This window comes from Antechinus flavipes, chromosome 4, assembly GCF_016432865.1.
Source record: "Antechinus flavipes isolate AdamAnt ecotype Samford, QLD, Australia chromosome 4, AdamAnt_v2, whole genome shotgun sequence".
NCBI lineage: Eukaryota > Metazoa > Chordata > Mammalia > Dasyuromorphia > Dasyuridae > Antechinus > Antechinus flavipes.
This window is the reverse complement of record NC_067401.1, coordinates 115,281,794-115,300,815: the sequence shown is the minus strand read 5'-3', so window position 1 is coordinate 115,300,815 and position 19,022 is coordinate 115,281,794. Positions and strand designations below refer to the sequence as shown.

The window sequence follows — 19,022 nt, the reverse complement described above, 5'->3', positions numbered from 1 at the left end:
TTCATACAAGTCTTTCTTGTTCATTATTTCTTATTGCACAATAGAATTCCATCACATAAATAAATTACAGCTTGTTCAACCATTTCCCAATTGTTGGGCATTCCCTCATTTTTTCAATATTTTGCCACCATGAAAAGGATTCTTATATAAATATTTTTGCATATGTAATTCCTTTTCCTTTTTTAATGATCTTTTTGGTATACAGACCTACTAGTATTATTGCTGTATCAACAGGTATGGACAATTTGATTGTCCTTGGGGCATAGTTTCAAATTGCTCTCCAGAATGCATAGTACCTTAGTGTCCCAATTTTCCCACATCCTCTCCAATATTTATCATTTTCCTTTTTCATGATACTGGTCAATCTGATAGGCTTTAATTTGCATTTCTCCTATATGAAGTAATTTAGAGCACTTCTTCATATGCCTATAGACAGTTCTAATTTCTCCATCTGAAAACTTCCTTTTCATAGCATTTGACCATTTATCAATTGAGGAATGGCTTGTGTTCTTAAAAATTTGACTCAGTTTTCTATATTTTTGAGAAATGAGGTTTACCAGAGATACTCGTTATAAAGATAGTTTCCCAGCTTTCTGCTTTCCTTCTAATTTTGGTTTCATGTGTACAAAAGCTTTTAAATTTAATATTATCAAAATTATCTATTTTGCATTTCATAATGCCTCTCTGATTTAGTCATGAATTCTTTCCCTCTCCATAGATCTGATAGGTAGACTATTCTTTGTTCTTATAATTTGATTATGGTGTCACTCTTTGTCTAAATTATGTGCCCATTTTAGAGATTATTTAAAAATTATTTATCTTGGTACATGATGTGATATGTTGGTCTATACCTAGTTTGGCTCCTATTGTTTTTCAGTTTTCCCAGCAGCTTTTGTCAAATAGTGAATTATTATCTTCAAAACTGGGGTCTTTGGGATTTTCAAACACTAGTTTACTGTGGTCATTGACTATTGTGTCCTGTGTACCAAATCTATTCTGCTAATCTCCATTTCTTAGTCAGTACCAGATAGTTCTGATGATTACTGCTTCATAATATAGTTTAAGGTCTGATATTGCCAGGCCACCTTCTTTTGTATTTTTGTCATTAATTCTTTGATGTTCTTTACCTTTTGTTCTTCCAAATGAATTTTTTTCCTAGTTCTATCACATAATAGTCACTCTTATTATGTAGGGTGCTACTGAAATTTTTCCATTTGTTTTGATTTATATTTATTTGCGTGAAAAATATTTTGTAAATGTGTTCCCATAGTTCCTGGGTTTGACTTAGCAGATAGAGTTCTAAATATTTTATATTGTTTATAGTTATTTTAAATAGAATTCTCTTTCTGTCTCTTGCTATTGGAATTTCTTGGTCATATAAAGAAACACTAATGATTTATGTAGGTTCACCTTCACTTTTAAAAATCCTTTACTCCCTCTTTTCAAGGTTCAACTGTTGTGCCGACTCCTAAATTAAGCCTTTCTTCATCTTCACAGTTGTTGGTACTCTCTTTATCCTCCAAGTTACTATTTGTAAATATTTTACATAAATTTCTCTGTATGCATATTTTTCTTTATACGGTACCAAATTTATATTTTTGTCCTTGTATTTTGATGACTTGCACAATATCTAACATATAGTTGGCATTAATAACAGAATATAATTAATTATTAATTAATAATTGAATTAAACTCAAATTTTTGCACTAAAATTCAGAAAACAAGTCTAAAGCAATCCAGAATTACAAGATCCAATCATTCAGGACCCCATTTCTAAACTGATGTTAACAAATGACCTAGGACAAAACTGTATTGGGTCACTCTAGTTATGATTCTATGTAATTTTAACATTCAACCTTTAGGTCAAAGTGTTCTACAAGTCCAAAGTGTTGTTGAAGTCCAAAGCATGAGATATAGTCTAAATTTTTTTCCCTTTGGATGTGAAGCTTAGTAAAATCTAATTCATTCATTTCACAAATATTTGTTGAATGCTTCTCCTTAACAGATGCTCATGTTTAATATCTCCAAATAACAGTTCTGAAAGATAGAGGCATTTGACAAAAACCAACTCAGCAATTAAGTCATCTGTGAATGCTTTTCTTTAACATTCTTTTCTATTCCTTGTACTCTTTCTCCAAGAAGTTTAGTTTTTCAAAGGCAAGTGTAAAATTGATGGGTGTCAGTGTGTTCCCTATGATATTCAGTCTTTTCTGCTGCCTCCTCCTTCCTGGAAAGGACTTAAGCTTCCCAGGCCTTGTCTATTTGCTCCCAAAGGGGTGATTTTTGTTATGATTTTTTCTTTGGTTACTTTCCTTTCCTTCACCTAGAGCTATAGCCACATTCTGTTAGAACAGTTACCTAAGAGCAATACAATGGCTTTTAGAAGTATGTAGTTCCTTTCCCTGCTATTTTGTGGAATTCACATTAGAGAAAAGTTATTAATAAATCACAATAATCCAGAGCCTCTAAATAAGAAAATTTCTATTATTTGGACTGGCTTGACTTTCTAATTTAAATTAAATTGTGTGTATTTCTAGTTAATTCCTGGTTTCTATATATTTGAAATAAAATCAGAATTCAATAAATATTTAAGTATAAATAAGCCGAATATAGTCTCTCTCTCTCTCTCTCTCTCTCTCTCTCTCTCTCTCTCTCTCTCTCTCTCTCTCTCTCTCTCTTTCTCTCTCTCTCTCTTTCTCTTTTCATACAGTGTAGACATAGGAAGGGGAAGGTAGAGGGAAAGAACACCTTTTAGAACTTTCCTTAGTTCTTAAAGAGATGACGACAACCATTAGCTCTAGTCCAAGTCCTTTTTTATAATATGCCTTCAGTGGCACAAGGGTACATCTTGATCTCTCCCTTCTGTCACACCTCAGTTCTTTCAGTTTTTCCTTTTACTTGTTGACTCATGCCTCTTGATTCTTACAGGCAGGGTTCTTACAGGCTGCTGTCTCTTCCACTGCTGCTGTTGCTCCACTCCTTATCTCCTATAATTCCTGATCCTTCCTTTCAGTCTCATTTCTAGTAAACTTTGTGATTTCTTTTTAAAAACTCATGGGCGTTCTCATTTCAGGACACAGTTGAGAAGGAATGCTTAACCTTGTAAACTAAAATTCTGTCAGTTCTTTAACTATTAATAAGGGACTGTTAGATTTTTGTTTTGTTTATTTATCTTCAATATTTAGCGTGATATTTGGCATATAATATATGCATTGTGAATGCTAGATTTTGTTAGAACACTATGATGTTGATATACTAAAAAATTAGGAAAAAACCAACTTGATTCTGAACTACAGAGCTTGATCGTTATTAGTTGTTTTGTTGGTTAGAGTTGGTTTAGTTGATATTTAAAGCATGGTTGCTATTTGGCAGGCATTTATCCTCCTGCTCAAAGAAAAGTAGGATTATGATGCGACTGGTATAAGTAAGGATGGGTAAGAGACTTGTCCATTTCTTAGCGTTTTTTGGTACTAATTCCTTTTCCCTTATGCTGACAAGAGTAAATCCGATGATATCCCATATCCCCTCAAAATCTTTGAATTCAATTCTAAACCACTTTTCATTAAATGCTTTTTGATAGTTTTCAAATCCTCCTGAAAACTTTTGGGATTTGTGAGACTTTAGCTGGTTGAAGGTATTAACAACAGAAATCCAGACAATAACTAGATTGATGGAAGGTAGTCATCTTATTTCTACTATAAAACCTACTCATCTTATTTCTACTATAAAACCTAATTCACTTTTTTCTTGCTTGTCTTCACTGAAGAAAACTTCCTATTTGTTGTCCTTTGTCCCTAATTGTTTCTAGGTCAGATGTCTTGACTGTTACACAAACACACCTGTGTGTGTGTGTGTGTGTGTGTGTGTGTGTGTGTGTGTATAAGTAAATTTACCACAGCTTTTTGTTAGAAATTAATTACTAACAATTAAAGAATGACTTTAGATCACTATGAACAACAGATCATAGATTGAGAGCTTGAATCTTGTTGTTTTGCTCCCTTTCATCAACATAAATTCATGTAAATCTTTCCAGACTTTTCTGGAATCACCCTGCTCATCATTTCTTATAGAATAATAATATTCCATTATAGTCATATACCATAACTTATTCAGCCATTCCTCAGTTGGCATCTACTTAATTTCTAGTTCCTTGCCATCACAAAAAGAGTTGCTACAAAAATTTTTGCACATGTGTGTCATTTTCCCTCACTGATGATCTCTTTGGGGTAGAAACTTAGTAGTGAAACTGCAGGATCAAAGAGTATGCATAGTTTTCTTTCCTTTTAGGAATATTTCCAAATTGTTCTCCAAAATAGTTTTATCATTTCACAACTCCATATGGTTTAGATTCTTATAGAGTTCTTCTCATTTGTAGTTTTCTTTTTTCATGCTTAAGAGAACTAGCTTGTGTAGCAAGTACCCAATAAGACAACAAGGAAGATTCAAACAAGAGCTTACTGTTTGTTTATAATTTTCAAATTCTAATCTTAATATTATCAAGAAAATCTTCAGTTGATGAGAGAAGGATAATTGTATGTGAAACCTTGAATTTTTAAAAATGTGTGGAAGTTAACTTTCACAGAAATGTTCCCTTCTGTGCTTTTTTTCCTTTTGTGCATTTTTACGTAGTTGTACTTTATTCTGTTTTTCCTTTATTTATTCCACATCACAAATATAGATACCAATATATTTGTCTTTACATTATTAAAAATCTTTATTATTTTGTGACATAATGATAGTTAATTATATTAATATTAATAAATACTATGCCATGAAATAATATTAATATTAAAGACCTACAGTCATCCACCAATTATTGGATAAATAGATTGTTTCTAGAGGGGTTTTTTTTTCCTATTTTGGATAAAGCAGCTATGTACATTTTTGCACAAATAGGTGTTCTTTTTTCTTTTACATAATATTCTTAGAGTATAGTCCCAGTAGTGGGACCATAGAGTCAGAGAATATAAATAGCTTTGTGATACTTATTGTACATTTCCATTAAGAGTTGCTGGTAATCTGGAAGAGTCCTTGAAGCTAGAAAGTCCTCTGTGCTGTTCTCTTGGCTGCTTCAAATGAATTCTGACAATGGAAGGCTCCTGGGTTTTCCCGACTCTGCCAATACCAGGAAAGTTTGCTGAAGAGCCGAGTCATGTGCTACTATCCATTCTGATGCTTATCAACTTGTTCTTCACTGTTCAGGTTTGTTCTGTTTGTTGGATTCCTGCTAAGTATTTCTCAGGATGAGGAAGAAACTTCTAGGCTGTTGACGTAAAGTAGAAAAAATTTAGAGAAATGAAAATACACTGTACGTATTTATTTGAATTGTTATTTTTGTCAGTAATAATCTCTCCAGAAATTCTAGTTTCAAAAAAGTCTTTATTATGTACCTCCAAGTTCATGAAGTTATTGTATGTGATGTACAAAACTAGTTTAATGGAATTTGACCCAAATGTTCTCAAAAGAAAATAGAGGTCCACATATTTACCTTATAAGATGGCATAGAGAAAGGCAAAATAAGGGCATTAGTTTATCAACAATAAGTATTTATGAACAAATTCAGAATCAGTATTTTGAACAAATAAGCAGCTAATTGTTAATCAGAATTAGATAGTAGAAAGAAGAGGTAAGAGAGCAAAAGCAGGAGCAGGGGAATTAGTTCTCTTAAATTTATTCTGAATGTTTCAAATGTCAGTTTTCTAATTTCTTTTTAACTTAAATACTTTGTGAGTCAGAAAATTTGAGAGGCCATATTGAAATTTCATTTGTCACTTTCAGCCTTTATAAAAATTAATAGTTTCAATTCCTGGAACATAAATTAGAAACTGGAGTTAAATATTCATTTGTATAAAGATTACATTAGATCTCCCTCTAATTTTTAAAAATATTTTGTTCAAGTATATAGTAGGAGGGGTTTTCCCCAACATTCAGAAAAATGGGGATTCCATTTATGTCATAGGTAGGTTTTATACAGTTGATAAATTAAAGTGACTAATATCTAAAATTAGCTTGAAAGGCTGTCATGTTAATTGTTCAATGTAAATCATAATAGTGAAATTTACCCCTTTCTTACTTGAGATATGAACATTTTAATTTAACAGGTCAATACAAAATGTAATTAGAAAAAACAGAACAAAACAAAACTGAACATTGTGTAATTACTAAGCACAGACTTGAGAAAATGTACCTCCTTTCCTTTTTTGCAGAAGTGGGGAATTACCAGTGTGAAATGCTGCATATATCGTCAAACTCATTTTCTTCAGTTACTTTGGCTGAACTGCTGTTTAAAAAAAAAATCTTTTAAAAAAAGGTTCTTTCTTAAAGGGATGTTTTGCTGGGTAGGACAGGTATATATTTAGAAATTGAACTGATATAAATACAAAAGACATTCAATTGATTCTACTATGCTCCTAAACTCTTCTTTTACCTGAGAATATTCCCTGGGAATGTAAAATTGCATTGTCATTTAGATTGGTCAAAGTAGGGGAAGAATATGATTAAAGAACTGGAGATGTGAGAGTATGCAAGGGAATAGAAGAGAAGGTCAGGAGGCAAAGTTCCTCTCTGCTGGCTCATCATTTTGACTACAATCACCCTGTAAGTTTTGGCTAAAAAGATATTTGCATATTACTCAGTACTCCAAACCTGAGTGAAGGGTGGAGTTGGTGAAAGCTGGTCTGGCTTCTAGCTGCTGAAGAAAAGTCTGATTCCAGACTCTTTTCCTAAGTAATAATTATCCCTGACTGTGACAGAGGAAAAATGAGATTTAAAAAAAAATACCAAATCTCCCCAAATCTCCAAAACCATTTGTTGAATTGGACTTCCTTCTCTACATTCTTCTTCCCACTTTTAATACCAATCTTGACCCCTGAAAATCATAAACCAGTCTTCCTTTCTACTCCAAATGTTGTACTCCAAAATGTCTAAAATTTAGATTTATGTCCTCAAGTTCAAAGTGGTCAGTGCAATATGATGTAAATGAATAAATCATTCCATTAGGTATAACATCTTTTAGGATGAAAAGAAGATTGATTAACCACATAAACATGAAAGCTTAGCGAAGCCAACAAATTGGTTTCTACATTCATGATATAAAACTTGAATTCTTGTAACAACCGCGCTATCACCCAGGACACCCCAGAATCAGCCAGAGTCAGGATAAGCAAAAGTCCTTGTTCTTTATTCTTGGTCTTAGACACAGGATTGAACAGGATGGAAGCAGAATCTCTGTGACCACCTTCTCCCTAGTCTACAGCCAAAGTGACTCTGGCTAGTCTTACTCCACCTCCTAGTCCCCCCTACAATCCTTTGTATACACCAATCATTGAGCCATCACAGGATAGTGGGAAGGGCCATTTTCCAAGCATATGCCCATAGAGTATTGTCCAATCTGTAGTTAGCCTCAAGTGCTCGGCAGTCCTGACCTCAGTGCATCGACTCAATAGTTTCAGCCTTCTACAAATTCTATTTTAATTTTAAGTAGCAGAGGTAAAGCTAACATTTGGCTATTCAGGAAAACAACTTCAATATAAAGTAAGACAGATGCTAATTTAACATTTAATATTCCCATCAGACATATCTTCTTGCTTCATTGCTTCCTATCACGTACTTCACTTAATCTGGACACTTCTAAGCTTGCTTTTCCAATCCATAACTTTTTTTTTTTGGTTTGAGGGAGGAGATGCTGAATCTTTAAAAACTCTTTGATGAGATGAAAATTCATCCAAGACATAAAAAAAGAGTCTTGGCTATAACTGAGTAGAATTTATTTTTAAGTCACTAGCTAAAATTTTTGCAGAAGTCTGACGTTATAGTTTCTATTTTGGGTCTGTAATGTATTTTGAAATGCATAATTGATGCTTTAAAATCACTTGCTTCATTTTGTAAATTTAATTTTCTTTTTAATGTGAAATTAATAATAAAGACAAAAACAAATATTTCAATAAACAGAAATTAATAAGAAAAATCCTTGTTTTTTTAAAAACAAAATATTAACTTCTGTTATGCACATTTTGTATTTTAAGAAGTGAAAGCAAAATTTAGAAACCACACTGTAACACATTAGCCTTGATACCTTAAATAAAAAACATGTCTCAATCAACCAATCATTCAAAGAGTCCTTGAAAACCATTGGATAAAATGAAATGATACCAGAAAGGAAATCAATTCTAATTAGCCGAGGCATTTCTTCATATCTTCTGGACCTTGTACTGAGTTAGTTGGAATCAAAGACAGAGATGCTAGTAAGGAAAAGAGTATTCCATCTAAATCCTCTGAGAAATTTAGGTTGCTGAGAAGTTGCTAAGGTGAGAAGTGCACTTCAGTCAAACATCAGTCTTTGCTTCCCTGTCCCCCCTACCCCATACTCCATACTTTGAAGAGGACTTTGAAAGTTTTGATGAGAGAATATTGAACTTCCCATCTTCATTTCTCATTTTTCAATGCTATTGTTTTAATAAAATCTCTGGATCAATTGAAACAGTGTCTGAATTAGGAAGACAGATTTGTTGAAGGATATATAATAATAATATAATAATGTAATTATAGAGCACACATATATTTAATAGGATAGTGACAAAAAATATTCCTCTTGTTTATGTTCTTTTCTGCATTTTTTATTTTCTGTGCATTTTTCTTAAAATAAGGTATATTGACCTTTTCCTTAATGACCACTCATAAATCTACCACTCTCATTCTACTTTCCCAAGTAGGATCCTTCCCTAATTATATGTATGTATGTATAAAAATATAAACAAAATAAATCAACACATTGATCATGTTTGATAATGCATATCTCTTTTTCAAATCTATTACCTCTGTCAAAAATTGAGATGTTTTATCTTTTATTTGATTAGAGTCCTGAGGCCTTTCAAAATTGTTTTTCTGATTGTTATTATTGTTATCATTGTATAAATTGTTCTCCTGATCCTTTATTCTACATCAGTTGGTATTCTGCAATAGATTCTCTGAATCTGTCATAATCATTATTTCTTATGGAATTCATGTGTCACAATTTGTCCTGTCTCAGTTGTTAGAGGAGTTTCTAGTTCTTTGCTACTACAAAAAGTGCTGCTATAAATATTCTTGTATATATGAATCCTTTCTCTCTTTTCTAGATCTCCTAAGAATTTGTTCCTAAATTATAGTATTGGTAGGTCAAAGAGTATGTATTGTTTAAATATTTTGAGGATATCTCTAAATTGTTTTTTAAAAAAATTGGACTAATTTACAACTACACCAACAATGTGCTAGTATGCTTGTCTTGCTACAACCCCTTTAACAATTATTTTCCTCTTTTGTCATCTTTGCCAGTCTGGAGGGTGTGATCTGGATCCTTAGAACTCTAGTAATTTTCATTTCTCTAATTATTGTAATCTGGAGCATTTTCCCCCCACATGAGTAATAGTTGGCATTTCATCATTTCAAAATTTCTTATTAGTATCATTTTTCTGTTGGGGAATTACTCTTGTTCATATGTTTATATTAATTCCTTATATGTTTTAGAGATTAGACTTTTATTAGAGAAATTTGAAGATTTATTTTTTCATTTGTTTCCCTGGAAGTTCTAACTTCATTTATTTTGCTGGTGCAAAAATTTTTTACTATTATATAATCAAAATTTTCTATTTTAACTTTTATAATTATCTCTTATTCTTATTTGGCAAGAATTCTCTCCCATCCATAATTTGCAAGATAATTTCTTTTCTTCTCTAGTTTAATATATATTATAATAGAATTATCTCTTCCCAATGTTATGCCCCCTAGAGGCCTATGTCCTTGTTCACAAAGAAAAAAATTAAGCAAAATCTACTGTGTATGGAGTATTTTATATGTATATTCTATTTGTTTTATCATTAGTCCTCTGGAATCAGTCAACTAACCCAAAATCACTCATTATAATATGCCATGCACTGGACCAGCTGATAGGAATATAATGCAAAAGTAAAATTATCCTTACCTTCAAGAGTATCCCTATGTATTGGGGCTCATGTTCACAGATAAATAAATGTAGGATACATACAAAATAAATAGCTAAGAGGAGCACTAACTACTTGGTAAGTCAGGGAAAGTCTCTTTAAGTTAACACTTGAGGGGAGCCTTGAAGGGATCTAGTGGGTCTAAGAGTTAAGATGAAGAGCAAAGTGATACAGCTGTGGAAAAGTTCTTGTCTATGCAAAGGCACAGTGATAGGCAATGAAGTGTTTTGTGTGGGAAAAAGCAAATAGGAAAATTTGGTTGGGTCATTTTGAATTTTTGGCAGAAATATAAAAATTTTCTATTTGACCTCTATTTTTCACTATTTTACTTTGGAGTAAATGCCCAGGAGGGCACTGAGTCAAAGGGAATGAATTTTTTAAACCATAATTGTTTCCTGAGTGATCAGATCAATCCACAGTTCTGCCAATGGTATGTTGGTATGACTGTTATCCTGAAACAGTTTAGTTGTGTTTCATCATCTTTGTAAATTTGATATGAGTTGAAAATTTGAGAATTGTTTTAATTTGTATTTTTCTTATAATTTGGAGCATTTTCATGTTGATAGTTTTAATTTTCTTGATTTGGAAAATTGTTTATAACCATTGACTATCTGTTGAAGATGGTCCTAGGTCTTATTTATTTGTAGCAATTTCCTATATATCTTAGTCTTTTATCAGAGATGTTTGCTGTACAGATTTTTTTCCATTAGATATTTTCTCTTCCTATTATTATTAGCTTTGTTTAGACAAAAAAGCTTCATGTGATTAAAATCATCTACTTCAATGCTTGTGATCACCTTTCATGTTCATTTATGAATTTTCCTTCTAGCCATAGATTTGAAAGGTACCTCTGTTTTTCTAAAATTATTCCTTTATTACATATTGTTTGAACTAATGGAATATTTAGTTCATATATCCACCTGGATTGTTGTGTTTTATGTCATCCTTTTTTTTCCTTCATAACATAGGTGGATTCTGAGTATCATTTGTTGTCATAGAAAAATGCATAAAGTTATATGACTTGTTCCTAATTACAATTTAAGACACTGACAATCTAAGCCATTAATATTGAGCAATATCTTTCTTGTCTCAATGTTTCTCAGCTGAGTTGTGGGGAGAACTTTATTTAAAAGAATTAAGCTTAAGGCCTAGTTGCAGACTGATTCCTCAAGAATCCTCTGACTGACTGACATTTTCTGTCTGTAGCTGTATATGAGCTGATCAAACTAATGATCTAGGATTAGAGACCTGAATTGCATTCCCAACTTCCTGATTCATAAACATCTAGTAAAGGAGCTAATCTGAAGTCTAAAAATAAACTGCTTAGCAGGTAACTTGAAAGGATAAAGGGATGACTAATGTTACCTTGCTGATCTGGTCCATTGGGAAAGCAGTAATATAAAAACATCTTAACTACTACCTTCTTCTTATAAAGTTGTCTAGGTCTGAAGCTGTTAAATTAAGTCTGGTTTGGAATGAAATTACATTTTTAATAATCAAATCAGTTCAACATTTATTTAGTACTTATCACATCCTAAGCATTTAGGGGAGAATGCTAATGTAGACATAACCATCCGATTGAGAAATTGGACCTTCAATTTCACTTATATAGTGGAGTCCCTTTTACCAATGCAAGTAGCTACCTTTCCTGCAATTTAGTCTTTTTTTTTTTTTTTTTTTTTTGCTGAGGCAATTGGAGTTAAGTGACTTGCCCAGGGTCACATAGCTAGGAAGTGTTAAGTGTATGAGGCCAAATTTGAACTCCTGACTTCAAGTCTGGTGCTTTATCCACTACACCAACTAGCTGCCCCCTGAAATTTAGTCTTAAAGAATTGTCTTGAGCACTAAGGCCCTCAGTAACTCGTCTAGAGTTGTTCTGGCAGAAGCTGCATAGAGTCCTGATATTTTTGTGTCTAAGGCACAACAGATTTACAAAATGTAGAGGTGTGATGTAATGAAAGGAGAGATCCAGACAAAATGCTTCCCGCAATTTGGAAGTATACTTTCCATGACTTAAAAACAAATATTAAAGGTCTAGAAAACGTTAAGCACTGTATCTGAGAATGGAAATAAGAAAACAAAATGAAGGCTGTAGCTTGAGAAGCATATTTATTCTTTTGGATAGAAAATAACTACAAGACGATTGGGGGAGAGGAGGCTTTAGTTTAGGTTTAAAATTGGAAGTGGCACAAACAAAGAAGTTAACGAGCATTTATAGATGCCATCTATATTCTAGGTACTGTGCTGAGTGCTGGAGAGTAAGAGCAGGGTTTTAAGAGACATTAAGAAGTGCCTTTCAGATACAGATGGTTAGTACACAAAGCATAGACAAGGGATAGATGTCTTGTGAGAGGACGGTAAACTTCTTTACCTTCGTACGTTGGACTACAGAGTGAGGTGATTAATGTATAAGCCCGGAAAGTTAGGTTAGAGCTTGATAAGAAAGGGATTTAAATGTCAAATGCAGGACGTAGTATTTAATCCTAAAGGGTGAGAATGGGTACTAAAGTTTATTGAGCAAGTGGGTGAGTGACGCCGGCAGATTTAGGCTTCAGAATATTACTCTGGGAGCAGTAAGGGAAAGTTCCCGGGAGGAGGGGACACCTGAAGCCGGACTGAAGACCCAAAGCTTCAGAAAAGCTGGAGGACATTCCAGTCTCGCTCTGCCTGTGGGAGTCCACCCAGGCGGACAGAGGCCGGGCTGCGTGCAGGAAACATTCAGTCCAACGCTTAAAGGGGAGTCACCAGAACCGAAGTGGGAAAGGCGGGTGTTTGACCCCTCGGGCAGGAGTAAGTCCCCCAAAGGCAAGTGGATAAAGGTCTAGTAAGTGAAGTCCCGCCTTGGGGGTCCGTTCCTTTTGCTTGTCCTTACGGAAAGGTGCCAGGCTTTCGAGCCTTTAGGGTCGAACCTGGCTGACAGGAGGGGAGGGCAGTGATGCAGCGGTCCAGGAGCTCAGACCAGCAGGGATTGGTTCCCATCCTTCTTAGAAGGCACTGAAAGACACTTCCTTTCCCTCCAGCCACCCGCTTCAGAAATTTGCTGGGCAGGGGGGAGTGAGGGAGGAGTACTTATATTGATCAGAGAGCGCTCCAGTTAAGGACCCATGCCGCAACCTTTCCTAACTCAGAGCGCATGCGCTCGAGAGTACAGCGCGAGCTCAACCGCCCTCCTTTCCGGATGAACACTGGCTCCGCCCAGGGGACGGAGAGAACTTTAAGCCTTCCCCTTTCCTCCAATCCGCTCCTCCCCTTCTCCGGCCCGCCCGCCCCGGAAGCCAATCCCACTCCACTCTTCGTCCCCGCCCTCCACTCCCTTCTGTGGCGCGGGTCAAGGCCGATCCAGCCGCTCAGCTTCTGATTGGTGGGAGAGGAGGGAACGACGGCAGCCCACGTGAGGCGGGTCAGCCCCTCCCCCTACGCCTCTGCGCGGAGAGGGGCTGGGCGCGGCGTAGCGTCCCCTCCTTATTCCCCCCAACCCCAATCGGCCATTACCCGGAACAATCCCCGAGCCTCGGGTCAGGTGACCCCCGGCGGGGCTGGCGCGGGGGCAGGCCGTGGGGGAGGAGTGGAAGAAGAGGAGGGCGGAGTAGGGAGGGGAGGGCAGGGAGGGCGGGGGAAGTGTGGGAGCGAGGTCACGTGACTCAGCATGGAGGCGGCGGCGGCGGCAGCGGCGGTGGCAGCGGCTGGGCTGGCGACGGTATCGGTGGTGGCCGGGAGGAGCCGCCGGGCCAGGAGCCGCACTTGTTAGTGTGTGCGTGTGTGGGTGCGCCTAAGAGGGGCGGAAGGACGGGGGACGAGGACACCGTCACCCGGGACGACAAGGAGGAAGCGGGGACGGGGGGCGCTATCAGGCTCCGACCCCCGGCCGAGGGGATGAAGGGAGTATGGGCGCCAAGGAGTCACGGATCGGATTCCTCAGCTATGAGGAGGCGCTGAGAAGAGGTGAGGGGGAGGGGCCGGGCTGGGCCCGGGGAGGCTACGGGAGGGAGGGGACCCCCTCCCCCTGACTGGTCCAGGCCCCCTGACAGGTTCAGGGAGCCTAGAGACTCGGGGAGCGAGATGGAGAAGGTCCGTCTGTGGGGAAGGGAGAGTTGGGGCGTACACCGCTTCGAGAGGGGCTTGGCAAGAGGGTCGGGGCCTGATGCCGAGAAGGGGGATCCCAACAGTGATTGAGAAGGAGTCCGTGCTCTCCGGAGATGTCCTCTTGTAAATGTCCGGGGAAGTCCCTCCCTCCCCAACCCTTCCCCCACTTCTCTCCAGCTTCTCCAAGCCCCTTTCCCCTGACATCTGGTTGTTCCCCAGTCCTTGCCCTCCTCCCGCGGCTCCTTAACAGCCTGAGTGGCAGCGGGCGATCCTTCTTTCTGGTGCAAGAATACCCTCCCTTCTCCTTGCCGGCACAAACCCCTCCTCGAGGGGCTTCCTATCTCGGGCTTCTTCCAGGCCCCTTATCTGTCACTTGGGAGCTCTCTCCCTTGCACTATCATCATCCGCTCCGCCGCCGCCTCCTCCCCGCCTCCCTCTCCCCCTTGCTGTTGGCAGTGATAAGGACACCCTGAAATTAAGTTGGGTGTTTGAGGTGAGATGAGGCTGGACAGCTGATGCTGCCACAAGACCCTAGTCTTAGGTTACATACTTCTGCAGACGTTGGCCTTTGCCTTTTTACTGCACTTGCCTTCTCTCTTCCAGCAGTATTAAAATGGCATTCGGAAATCCTGTATTCTGATGTTATGCTATGTTGTGCACCTTTCAGAGCCCTGTCTTGGTGTCATTAACAGTTCTTGGCCTGCCCTTTCTTGGCTTAGATGTACAGTAGGTTGTTATCGCTCCCAGCATTTATCGTACACTCGTTGTTATGCTCAGTAGCGCACATCTTAACTAGAAATGATTATTGCTCAGTTTACAGCCTTGTATGGCTTATTTTTCTAAGGGCTTGGCTTTGTATTTATATTTCTCCTCAAGGTTTAATGGATTCTTTAAGACTTTATTTATTTATTTTGGTAAAATGTATGGCAGTAACTTGCTGTTTTGGATGTTGGACGTTAGACTGTTTAACAGGTTCCCAACGCAGGAAAACAGTCATTATTCTGGGTCCTACTATCAAGTGCCCAAGGACAGATAAGATTTAGATTAAAATACAAATTAATCTTAAGTGAGAAACACTGGATTGTGTTTTGTTTACTTTGGTTAAAAAGGAACTTGAGCAAATATGTGAGAAAGTGAAGGATGGCTTTTGAGAACCCTACTTGCCACACTGTTTGAAAGATACGGATGCAGTTGTGGACTAAGGCATTTTTTGTCAAAACAGTAAATAAAGAACTGCTTTTGGACCCCTTTTTTCCCTGAAATGTATTCTAAAGATAATACTTTAGCTTAAGAGCAACCTTAGTCTTTTTGTTTTTTGTTTTTGCTTCAACCTAAGAAGTATTCCTAATTGTAGATGTGTTTCCAGCCCAGTAGTGTAGTCATTTTCTGGATACTCTTGAAGCTTGACAGTTCTGGCCTCAATTAGGCACTAGCTTACATGGAGTGAAAGAGGAGATCAATGAGAATGATTTACAGGTTCATTCAGAAATCTATTGTTTCTCAAGTTTGAGGTTGTGAAGACTGTATACTATCTGACATTTTTTAAACAAAACCCCCAAATAGATTATTATCTAACTGCTACCCAGTTTTTGGTTTTAGGATTAAAGGTAATAATTTCTATTTTTCAGAAGGCAAATTAACTTGGTTAGGTTATATATCTGCAGGTCTTTCTGCAATCTGCTGTGAATCATCTTTATGAGTTTTAAATGGTATATTTGAACATAGGAAATGGTTGATATTCGTGTAAATGAGGACCTTAGTTTCCTTTAAGTAGATTTTTTTTTTAAGGATAGCACAACTTAATACAATGTTGTAAATGTCATACTTTTCTGTTTATTTAAATAGACTAGGAGTTTGTGAAACAGCCTTTTTTTTTTTTTTTTTTTTTTTTAGCACTTTTTTGTTTAAAAATATTTGAAGAACTCTTGGGCACATGAGCTGTCTATAAACTATGTGCTAGACTTATCCCTTGCTTATGTTATATTTTTCTTTGTTTTTGACAGAAACTATCAGCAGTGTCAGTAATTGTAGCCATTAACAGGAAATTTAGGTTGATATTGTATTACTGAATACATGATCTTTTTTCTCTTTTGCTTTATTTGAAAGTGTTGACTGTAGAGTAATTGTGGCCCAAGTAACCATTGTTATAACCAAATGCTGAAAGTGTCATCTTAGGGAATGGAATTTTTAAAAAATATACTATGAGTGACAGAATCTTTAAAGGACTTGAGGAAAAGTATGACCTAATAATTGAGGATAGCTTTTCTTAGTATTTTCTGCATGTGCATTGAATGAGCTTCAAAAGTTATGAACCACTAGTTTTGATTTTGCCTTGAGTATTTTATACTTATGGTAGCTGAAATTAAGTATATAAAAATTAGCACCACTTTGGAGAAGATGATATTTACCATACCTGTTTTGTCTTTCCTAGGATTCTTTATAATTCAACAATCTGTTGTTGGGATCTTGACTATGGTTTGTAAAGCTTGTGTTTCCCAGCACAGTTTTTCCAACCTATGAGTAAAACGATCCTCCATATTTTATTTTACTCCTTATAGTCAAGAAAAGTTACAGTGTTTGTTAAGTTCTTTAAATATGAAAAAAGATTCAGTGCTGTAAGAGAAGGACTAAGATCATAAAGTTAAATCTCATTCTCTCCCTCCCCTCCCCCATGTCTCCTTTTTTGCTTCTCTTCTATTATCTCTTTCTCAAGAAACTAAAGAAAGATTATGAGTCTTGCTTATGACAATCTTAGCTATTAATTTGTGGTAATAGAATTTAAAAGATATCTTCTTTTTTCCTTTAATTATGATGTGGTCTTTTATTTCTTCCTAGAACTGTATGATGAAAATAAGCCATGTGTCAAAAACGATTATGTTCCTAAGTTACATTTTCTCCAAAGTTAACAAGAATTTCTTAGCATCATACATATAGTTTTTCAGTCCTGTAATCAAATTCTTGTAATGGGTGATTGGTACTAAATTTTCCCCGCTGTTCCTGGCTTACTCTTATCAAGAGTATATTGTACTCGTTTCTCTCAGAAGTATCCTCTCTCTGTGAAGCTACGAATATTGGCTTTAAAGGATTTCTTTTGGGAAAGGTCTAGAAGTCATGTTTGAAAAGGTTTTGTTTCTGTGTTATGTCCAGTGAACACTTAGATCTTTGTAAGTCCTTCATATTCATCTAAGACAGAAACTGGGTTTGATTGTCCATAGTACAGACAGAAATGAAATTGTAATGCTTTTTATTGTTTTTTGAACAAAAAGTAATATAGCATGTTGCCATATTTTATCTTTCTATATAATCATAAAGAACACCATTGCTATTTGTTACAATCTATCATCAATCAGTAGCTAAGCATTTATTAAGCCTTACTATGATCTGGGGACTGTGCTAACCACTGAACATACAAAGAGACAAAAATCCTCCACACAAACAAAAATTATAGCCCGTGTTCTCCAGGGGTGTACACTGTAATGGGGAGAGACAATATATAAATGTCTTGGAATGTTCAAGATGTATAACAGAATATATGAAGATAATCTGAAAATGAAAGATACTTAGTATAGGAAAGGCTTCCTGCAAAAAGTGGAATTTGAATTGAACACTGAAGGGAGTAACAAAAGGAAATAATGGGTGGAGTGAGGGGACAGTGTATTCCAGTGACAGGACAGAGCTGTTGCAAAGCCATGGAATGTAATATTCCAAGAACTCGCAAGTAGATCAGTGTAGTTGGATTATAGAGTATTTGAGAAGGTTGGAAAGATATGAAGGGGGCTATCTATAGCTTTAAAATGCTAAACTGAATACTTTATATTTGATCCTGCAAATGTGAGAGAGCCATTAGAGTTCCCTGTGGTGACATGGTCAGTCTGACTACCTTTAGGAGAACAATTTGATAGCTGAGGGAAGAGTGTGTTGTTGGATTGGAGAGCTACTAAGGAGGGAGACCAGTTTGAAGTCGTCCTTTGCATTATTCCAGATTGGATGTGATGAGGACATGAACTAGAATTGTAGCTATATGAAAGGAAAGGATAGGAATGTCTGGGTAGAAATGATAACATTTGGTTATGGATTGGATATGTGGGGTGAATGAAATACTTCTGTGTCAGGTCCTGTGCTAAGTACTAGGAAAGTAAGTTGAACTTAGTGTTAAGAAGACTTCAAGGTAGTTGTCAGTGCCAAATTATATAACATTTAAAGCCTCTTGAAAAATTTAAAAGAAATATATGATCATAATATGCATCTCCTAGTCTCTTGAGCTCCAGTTCAGGACCAAAATGATACCTTATAGGCATCTCAAATTGGTTGTAGGTCCTTCAAACTCAACATGTTTAGAACACAATTTATATTTTTTCTTCCAAATCCTCCTTACTTCCCAGGTTTCCTGTTACTGTGGAAGATACTACCATTCTTCTATGTCATTCAGACTCCACAATCCCTGTGTCATTTTTGAATCATTATTTTAATGTCTCACATATTCAAAAAATCCTATCTTTATCTTTACAGAATATGGATACATTTTGATAGTGGCATTCAGAACTGCATGCCTGGACTATTGAAATAACATTCTGGTTAATCTTACTGTCTTAAGACTTTCCACGTTTCAAACTATCCTTCACTCAGTTGGTATAGTGATTTTTCCTGAAGTGCTGGTCTGATTCCTACTCAATAAATTCTAGTGGCAACTTCTCTCTTTGCCATTTCCATGCTTGATATGCTCTCCTGTCCTCATTTCTGCTTCTTGACTTTCCTGGTTTCCTTTGAGTCTCAGCTCAAATAACCTCTTTTGCAAGAGGCCTTTCCTGGTCTTTCCCTTCCCCTCATGGCTCTCCTTCAAGATTACTGCAATTAATTGAGTAAAGGGGATGATATGGTCATTCTGTGATTTAGATAAATCATTTTGATAGCTGAGTGAAGGATAAATTGAATTGGGGAGAGACTTGATGTAGTATGTAAGTA

At 36.5% G+C, this 19,022-nt stretch overlaps 1 protein-coding gene across 3 annotated transcripts in view; it reads left to right on the top strand.

The window, feature by feature from the left end:
• Nucleotides 1-13,592: 13,592 nt before the first annotated feature.
• The window catches only part of USP32 (ubiquitin specific peptidase 32), a 242,267-nt gene continuing 236,837 nt past the window's right edge, over nucleotides 13,593-19,022 (top strand). For 2 of the 3 annotated variants that reach the window (XM_051994085.1, XM_051994084.1), the window contains exon 1: nucleotides 13,597-13,919. In XM_051994085.1, coding sequence (XP_051850045.1) covers nucleotides 13,862-13,919 — 58 coding nt within the window. In that variant the 5' untranslated portion in view covers nucleotides 13,597-13,861. Of the gene's footprint in view, nucleotides 13,920-19,022 lie in introns of all 3 variants that reach the window. The other variant, XM_051994086.1, reaches the window with a different exon arrangement.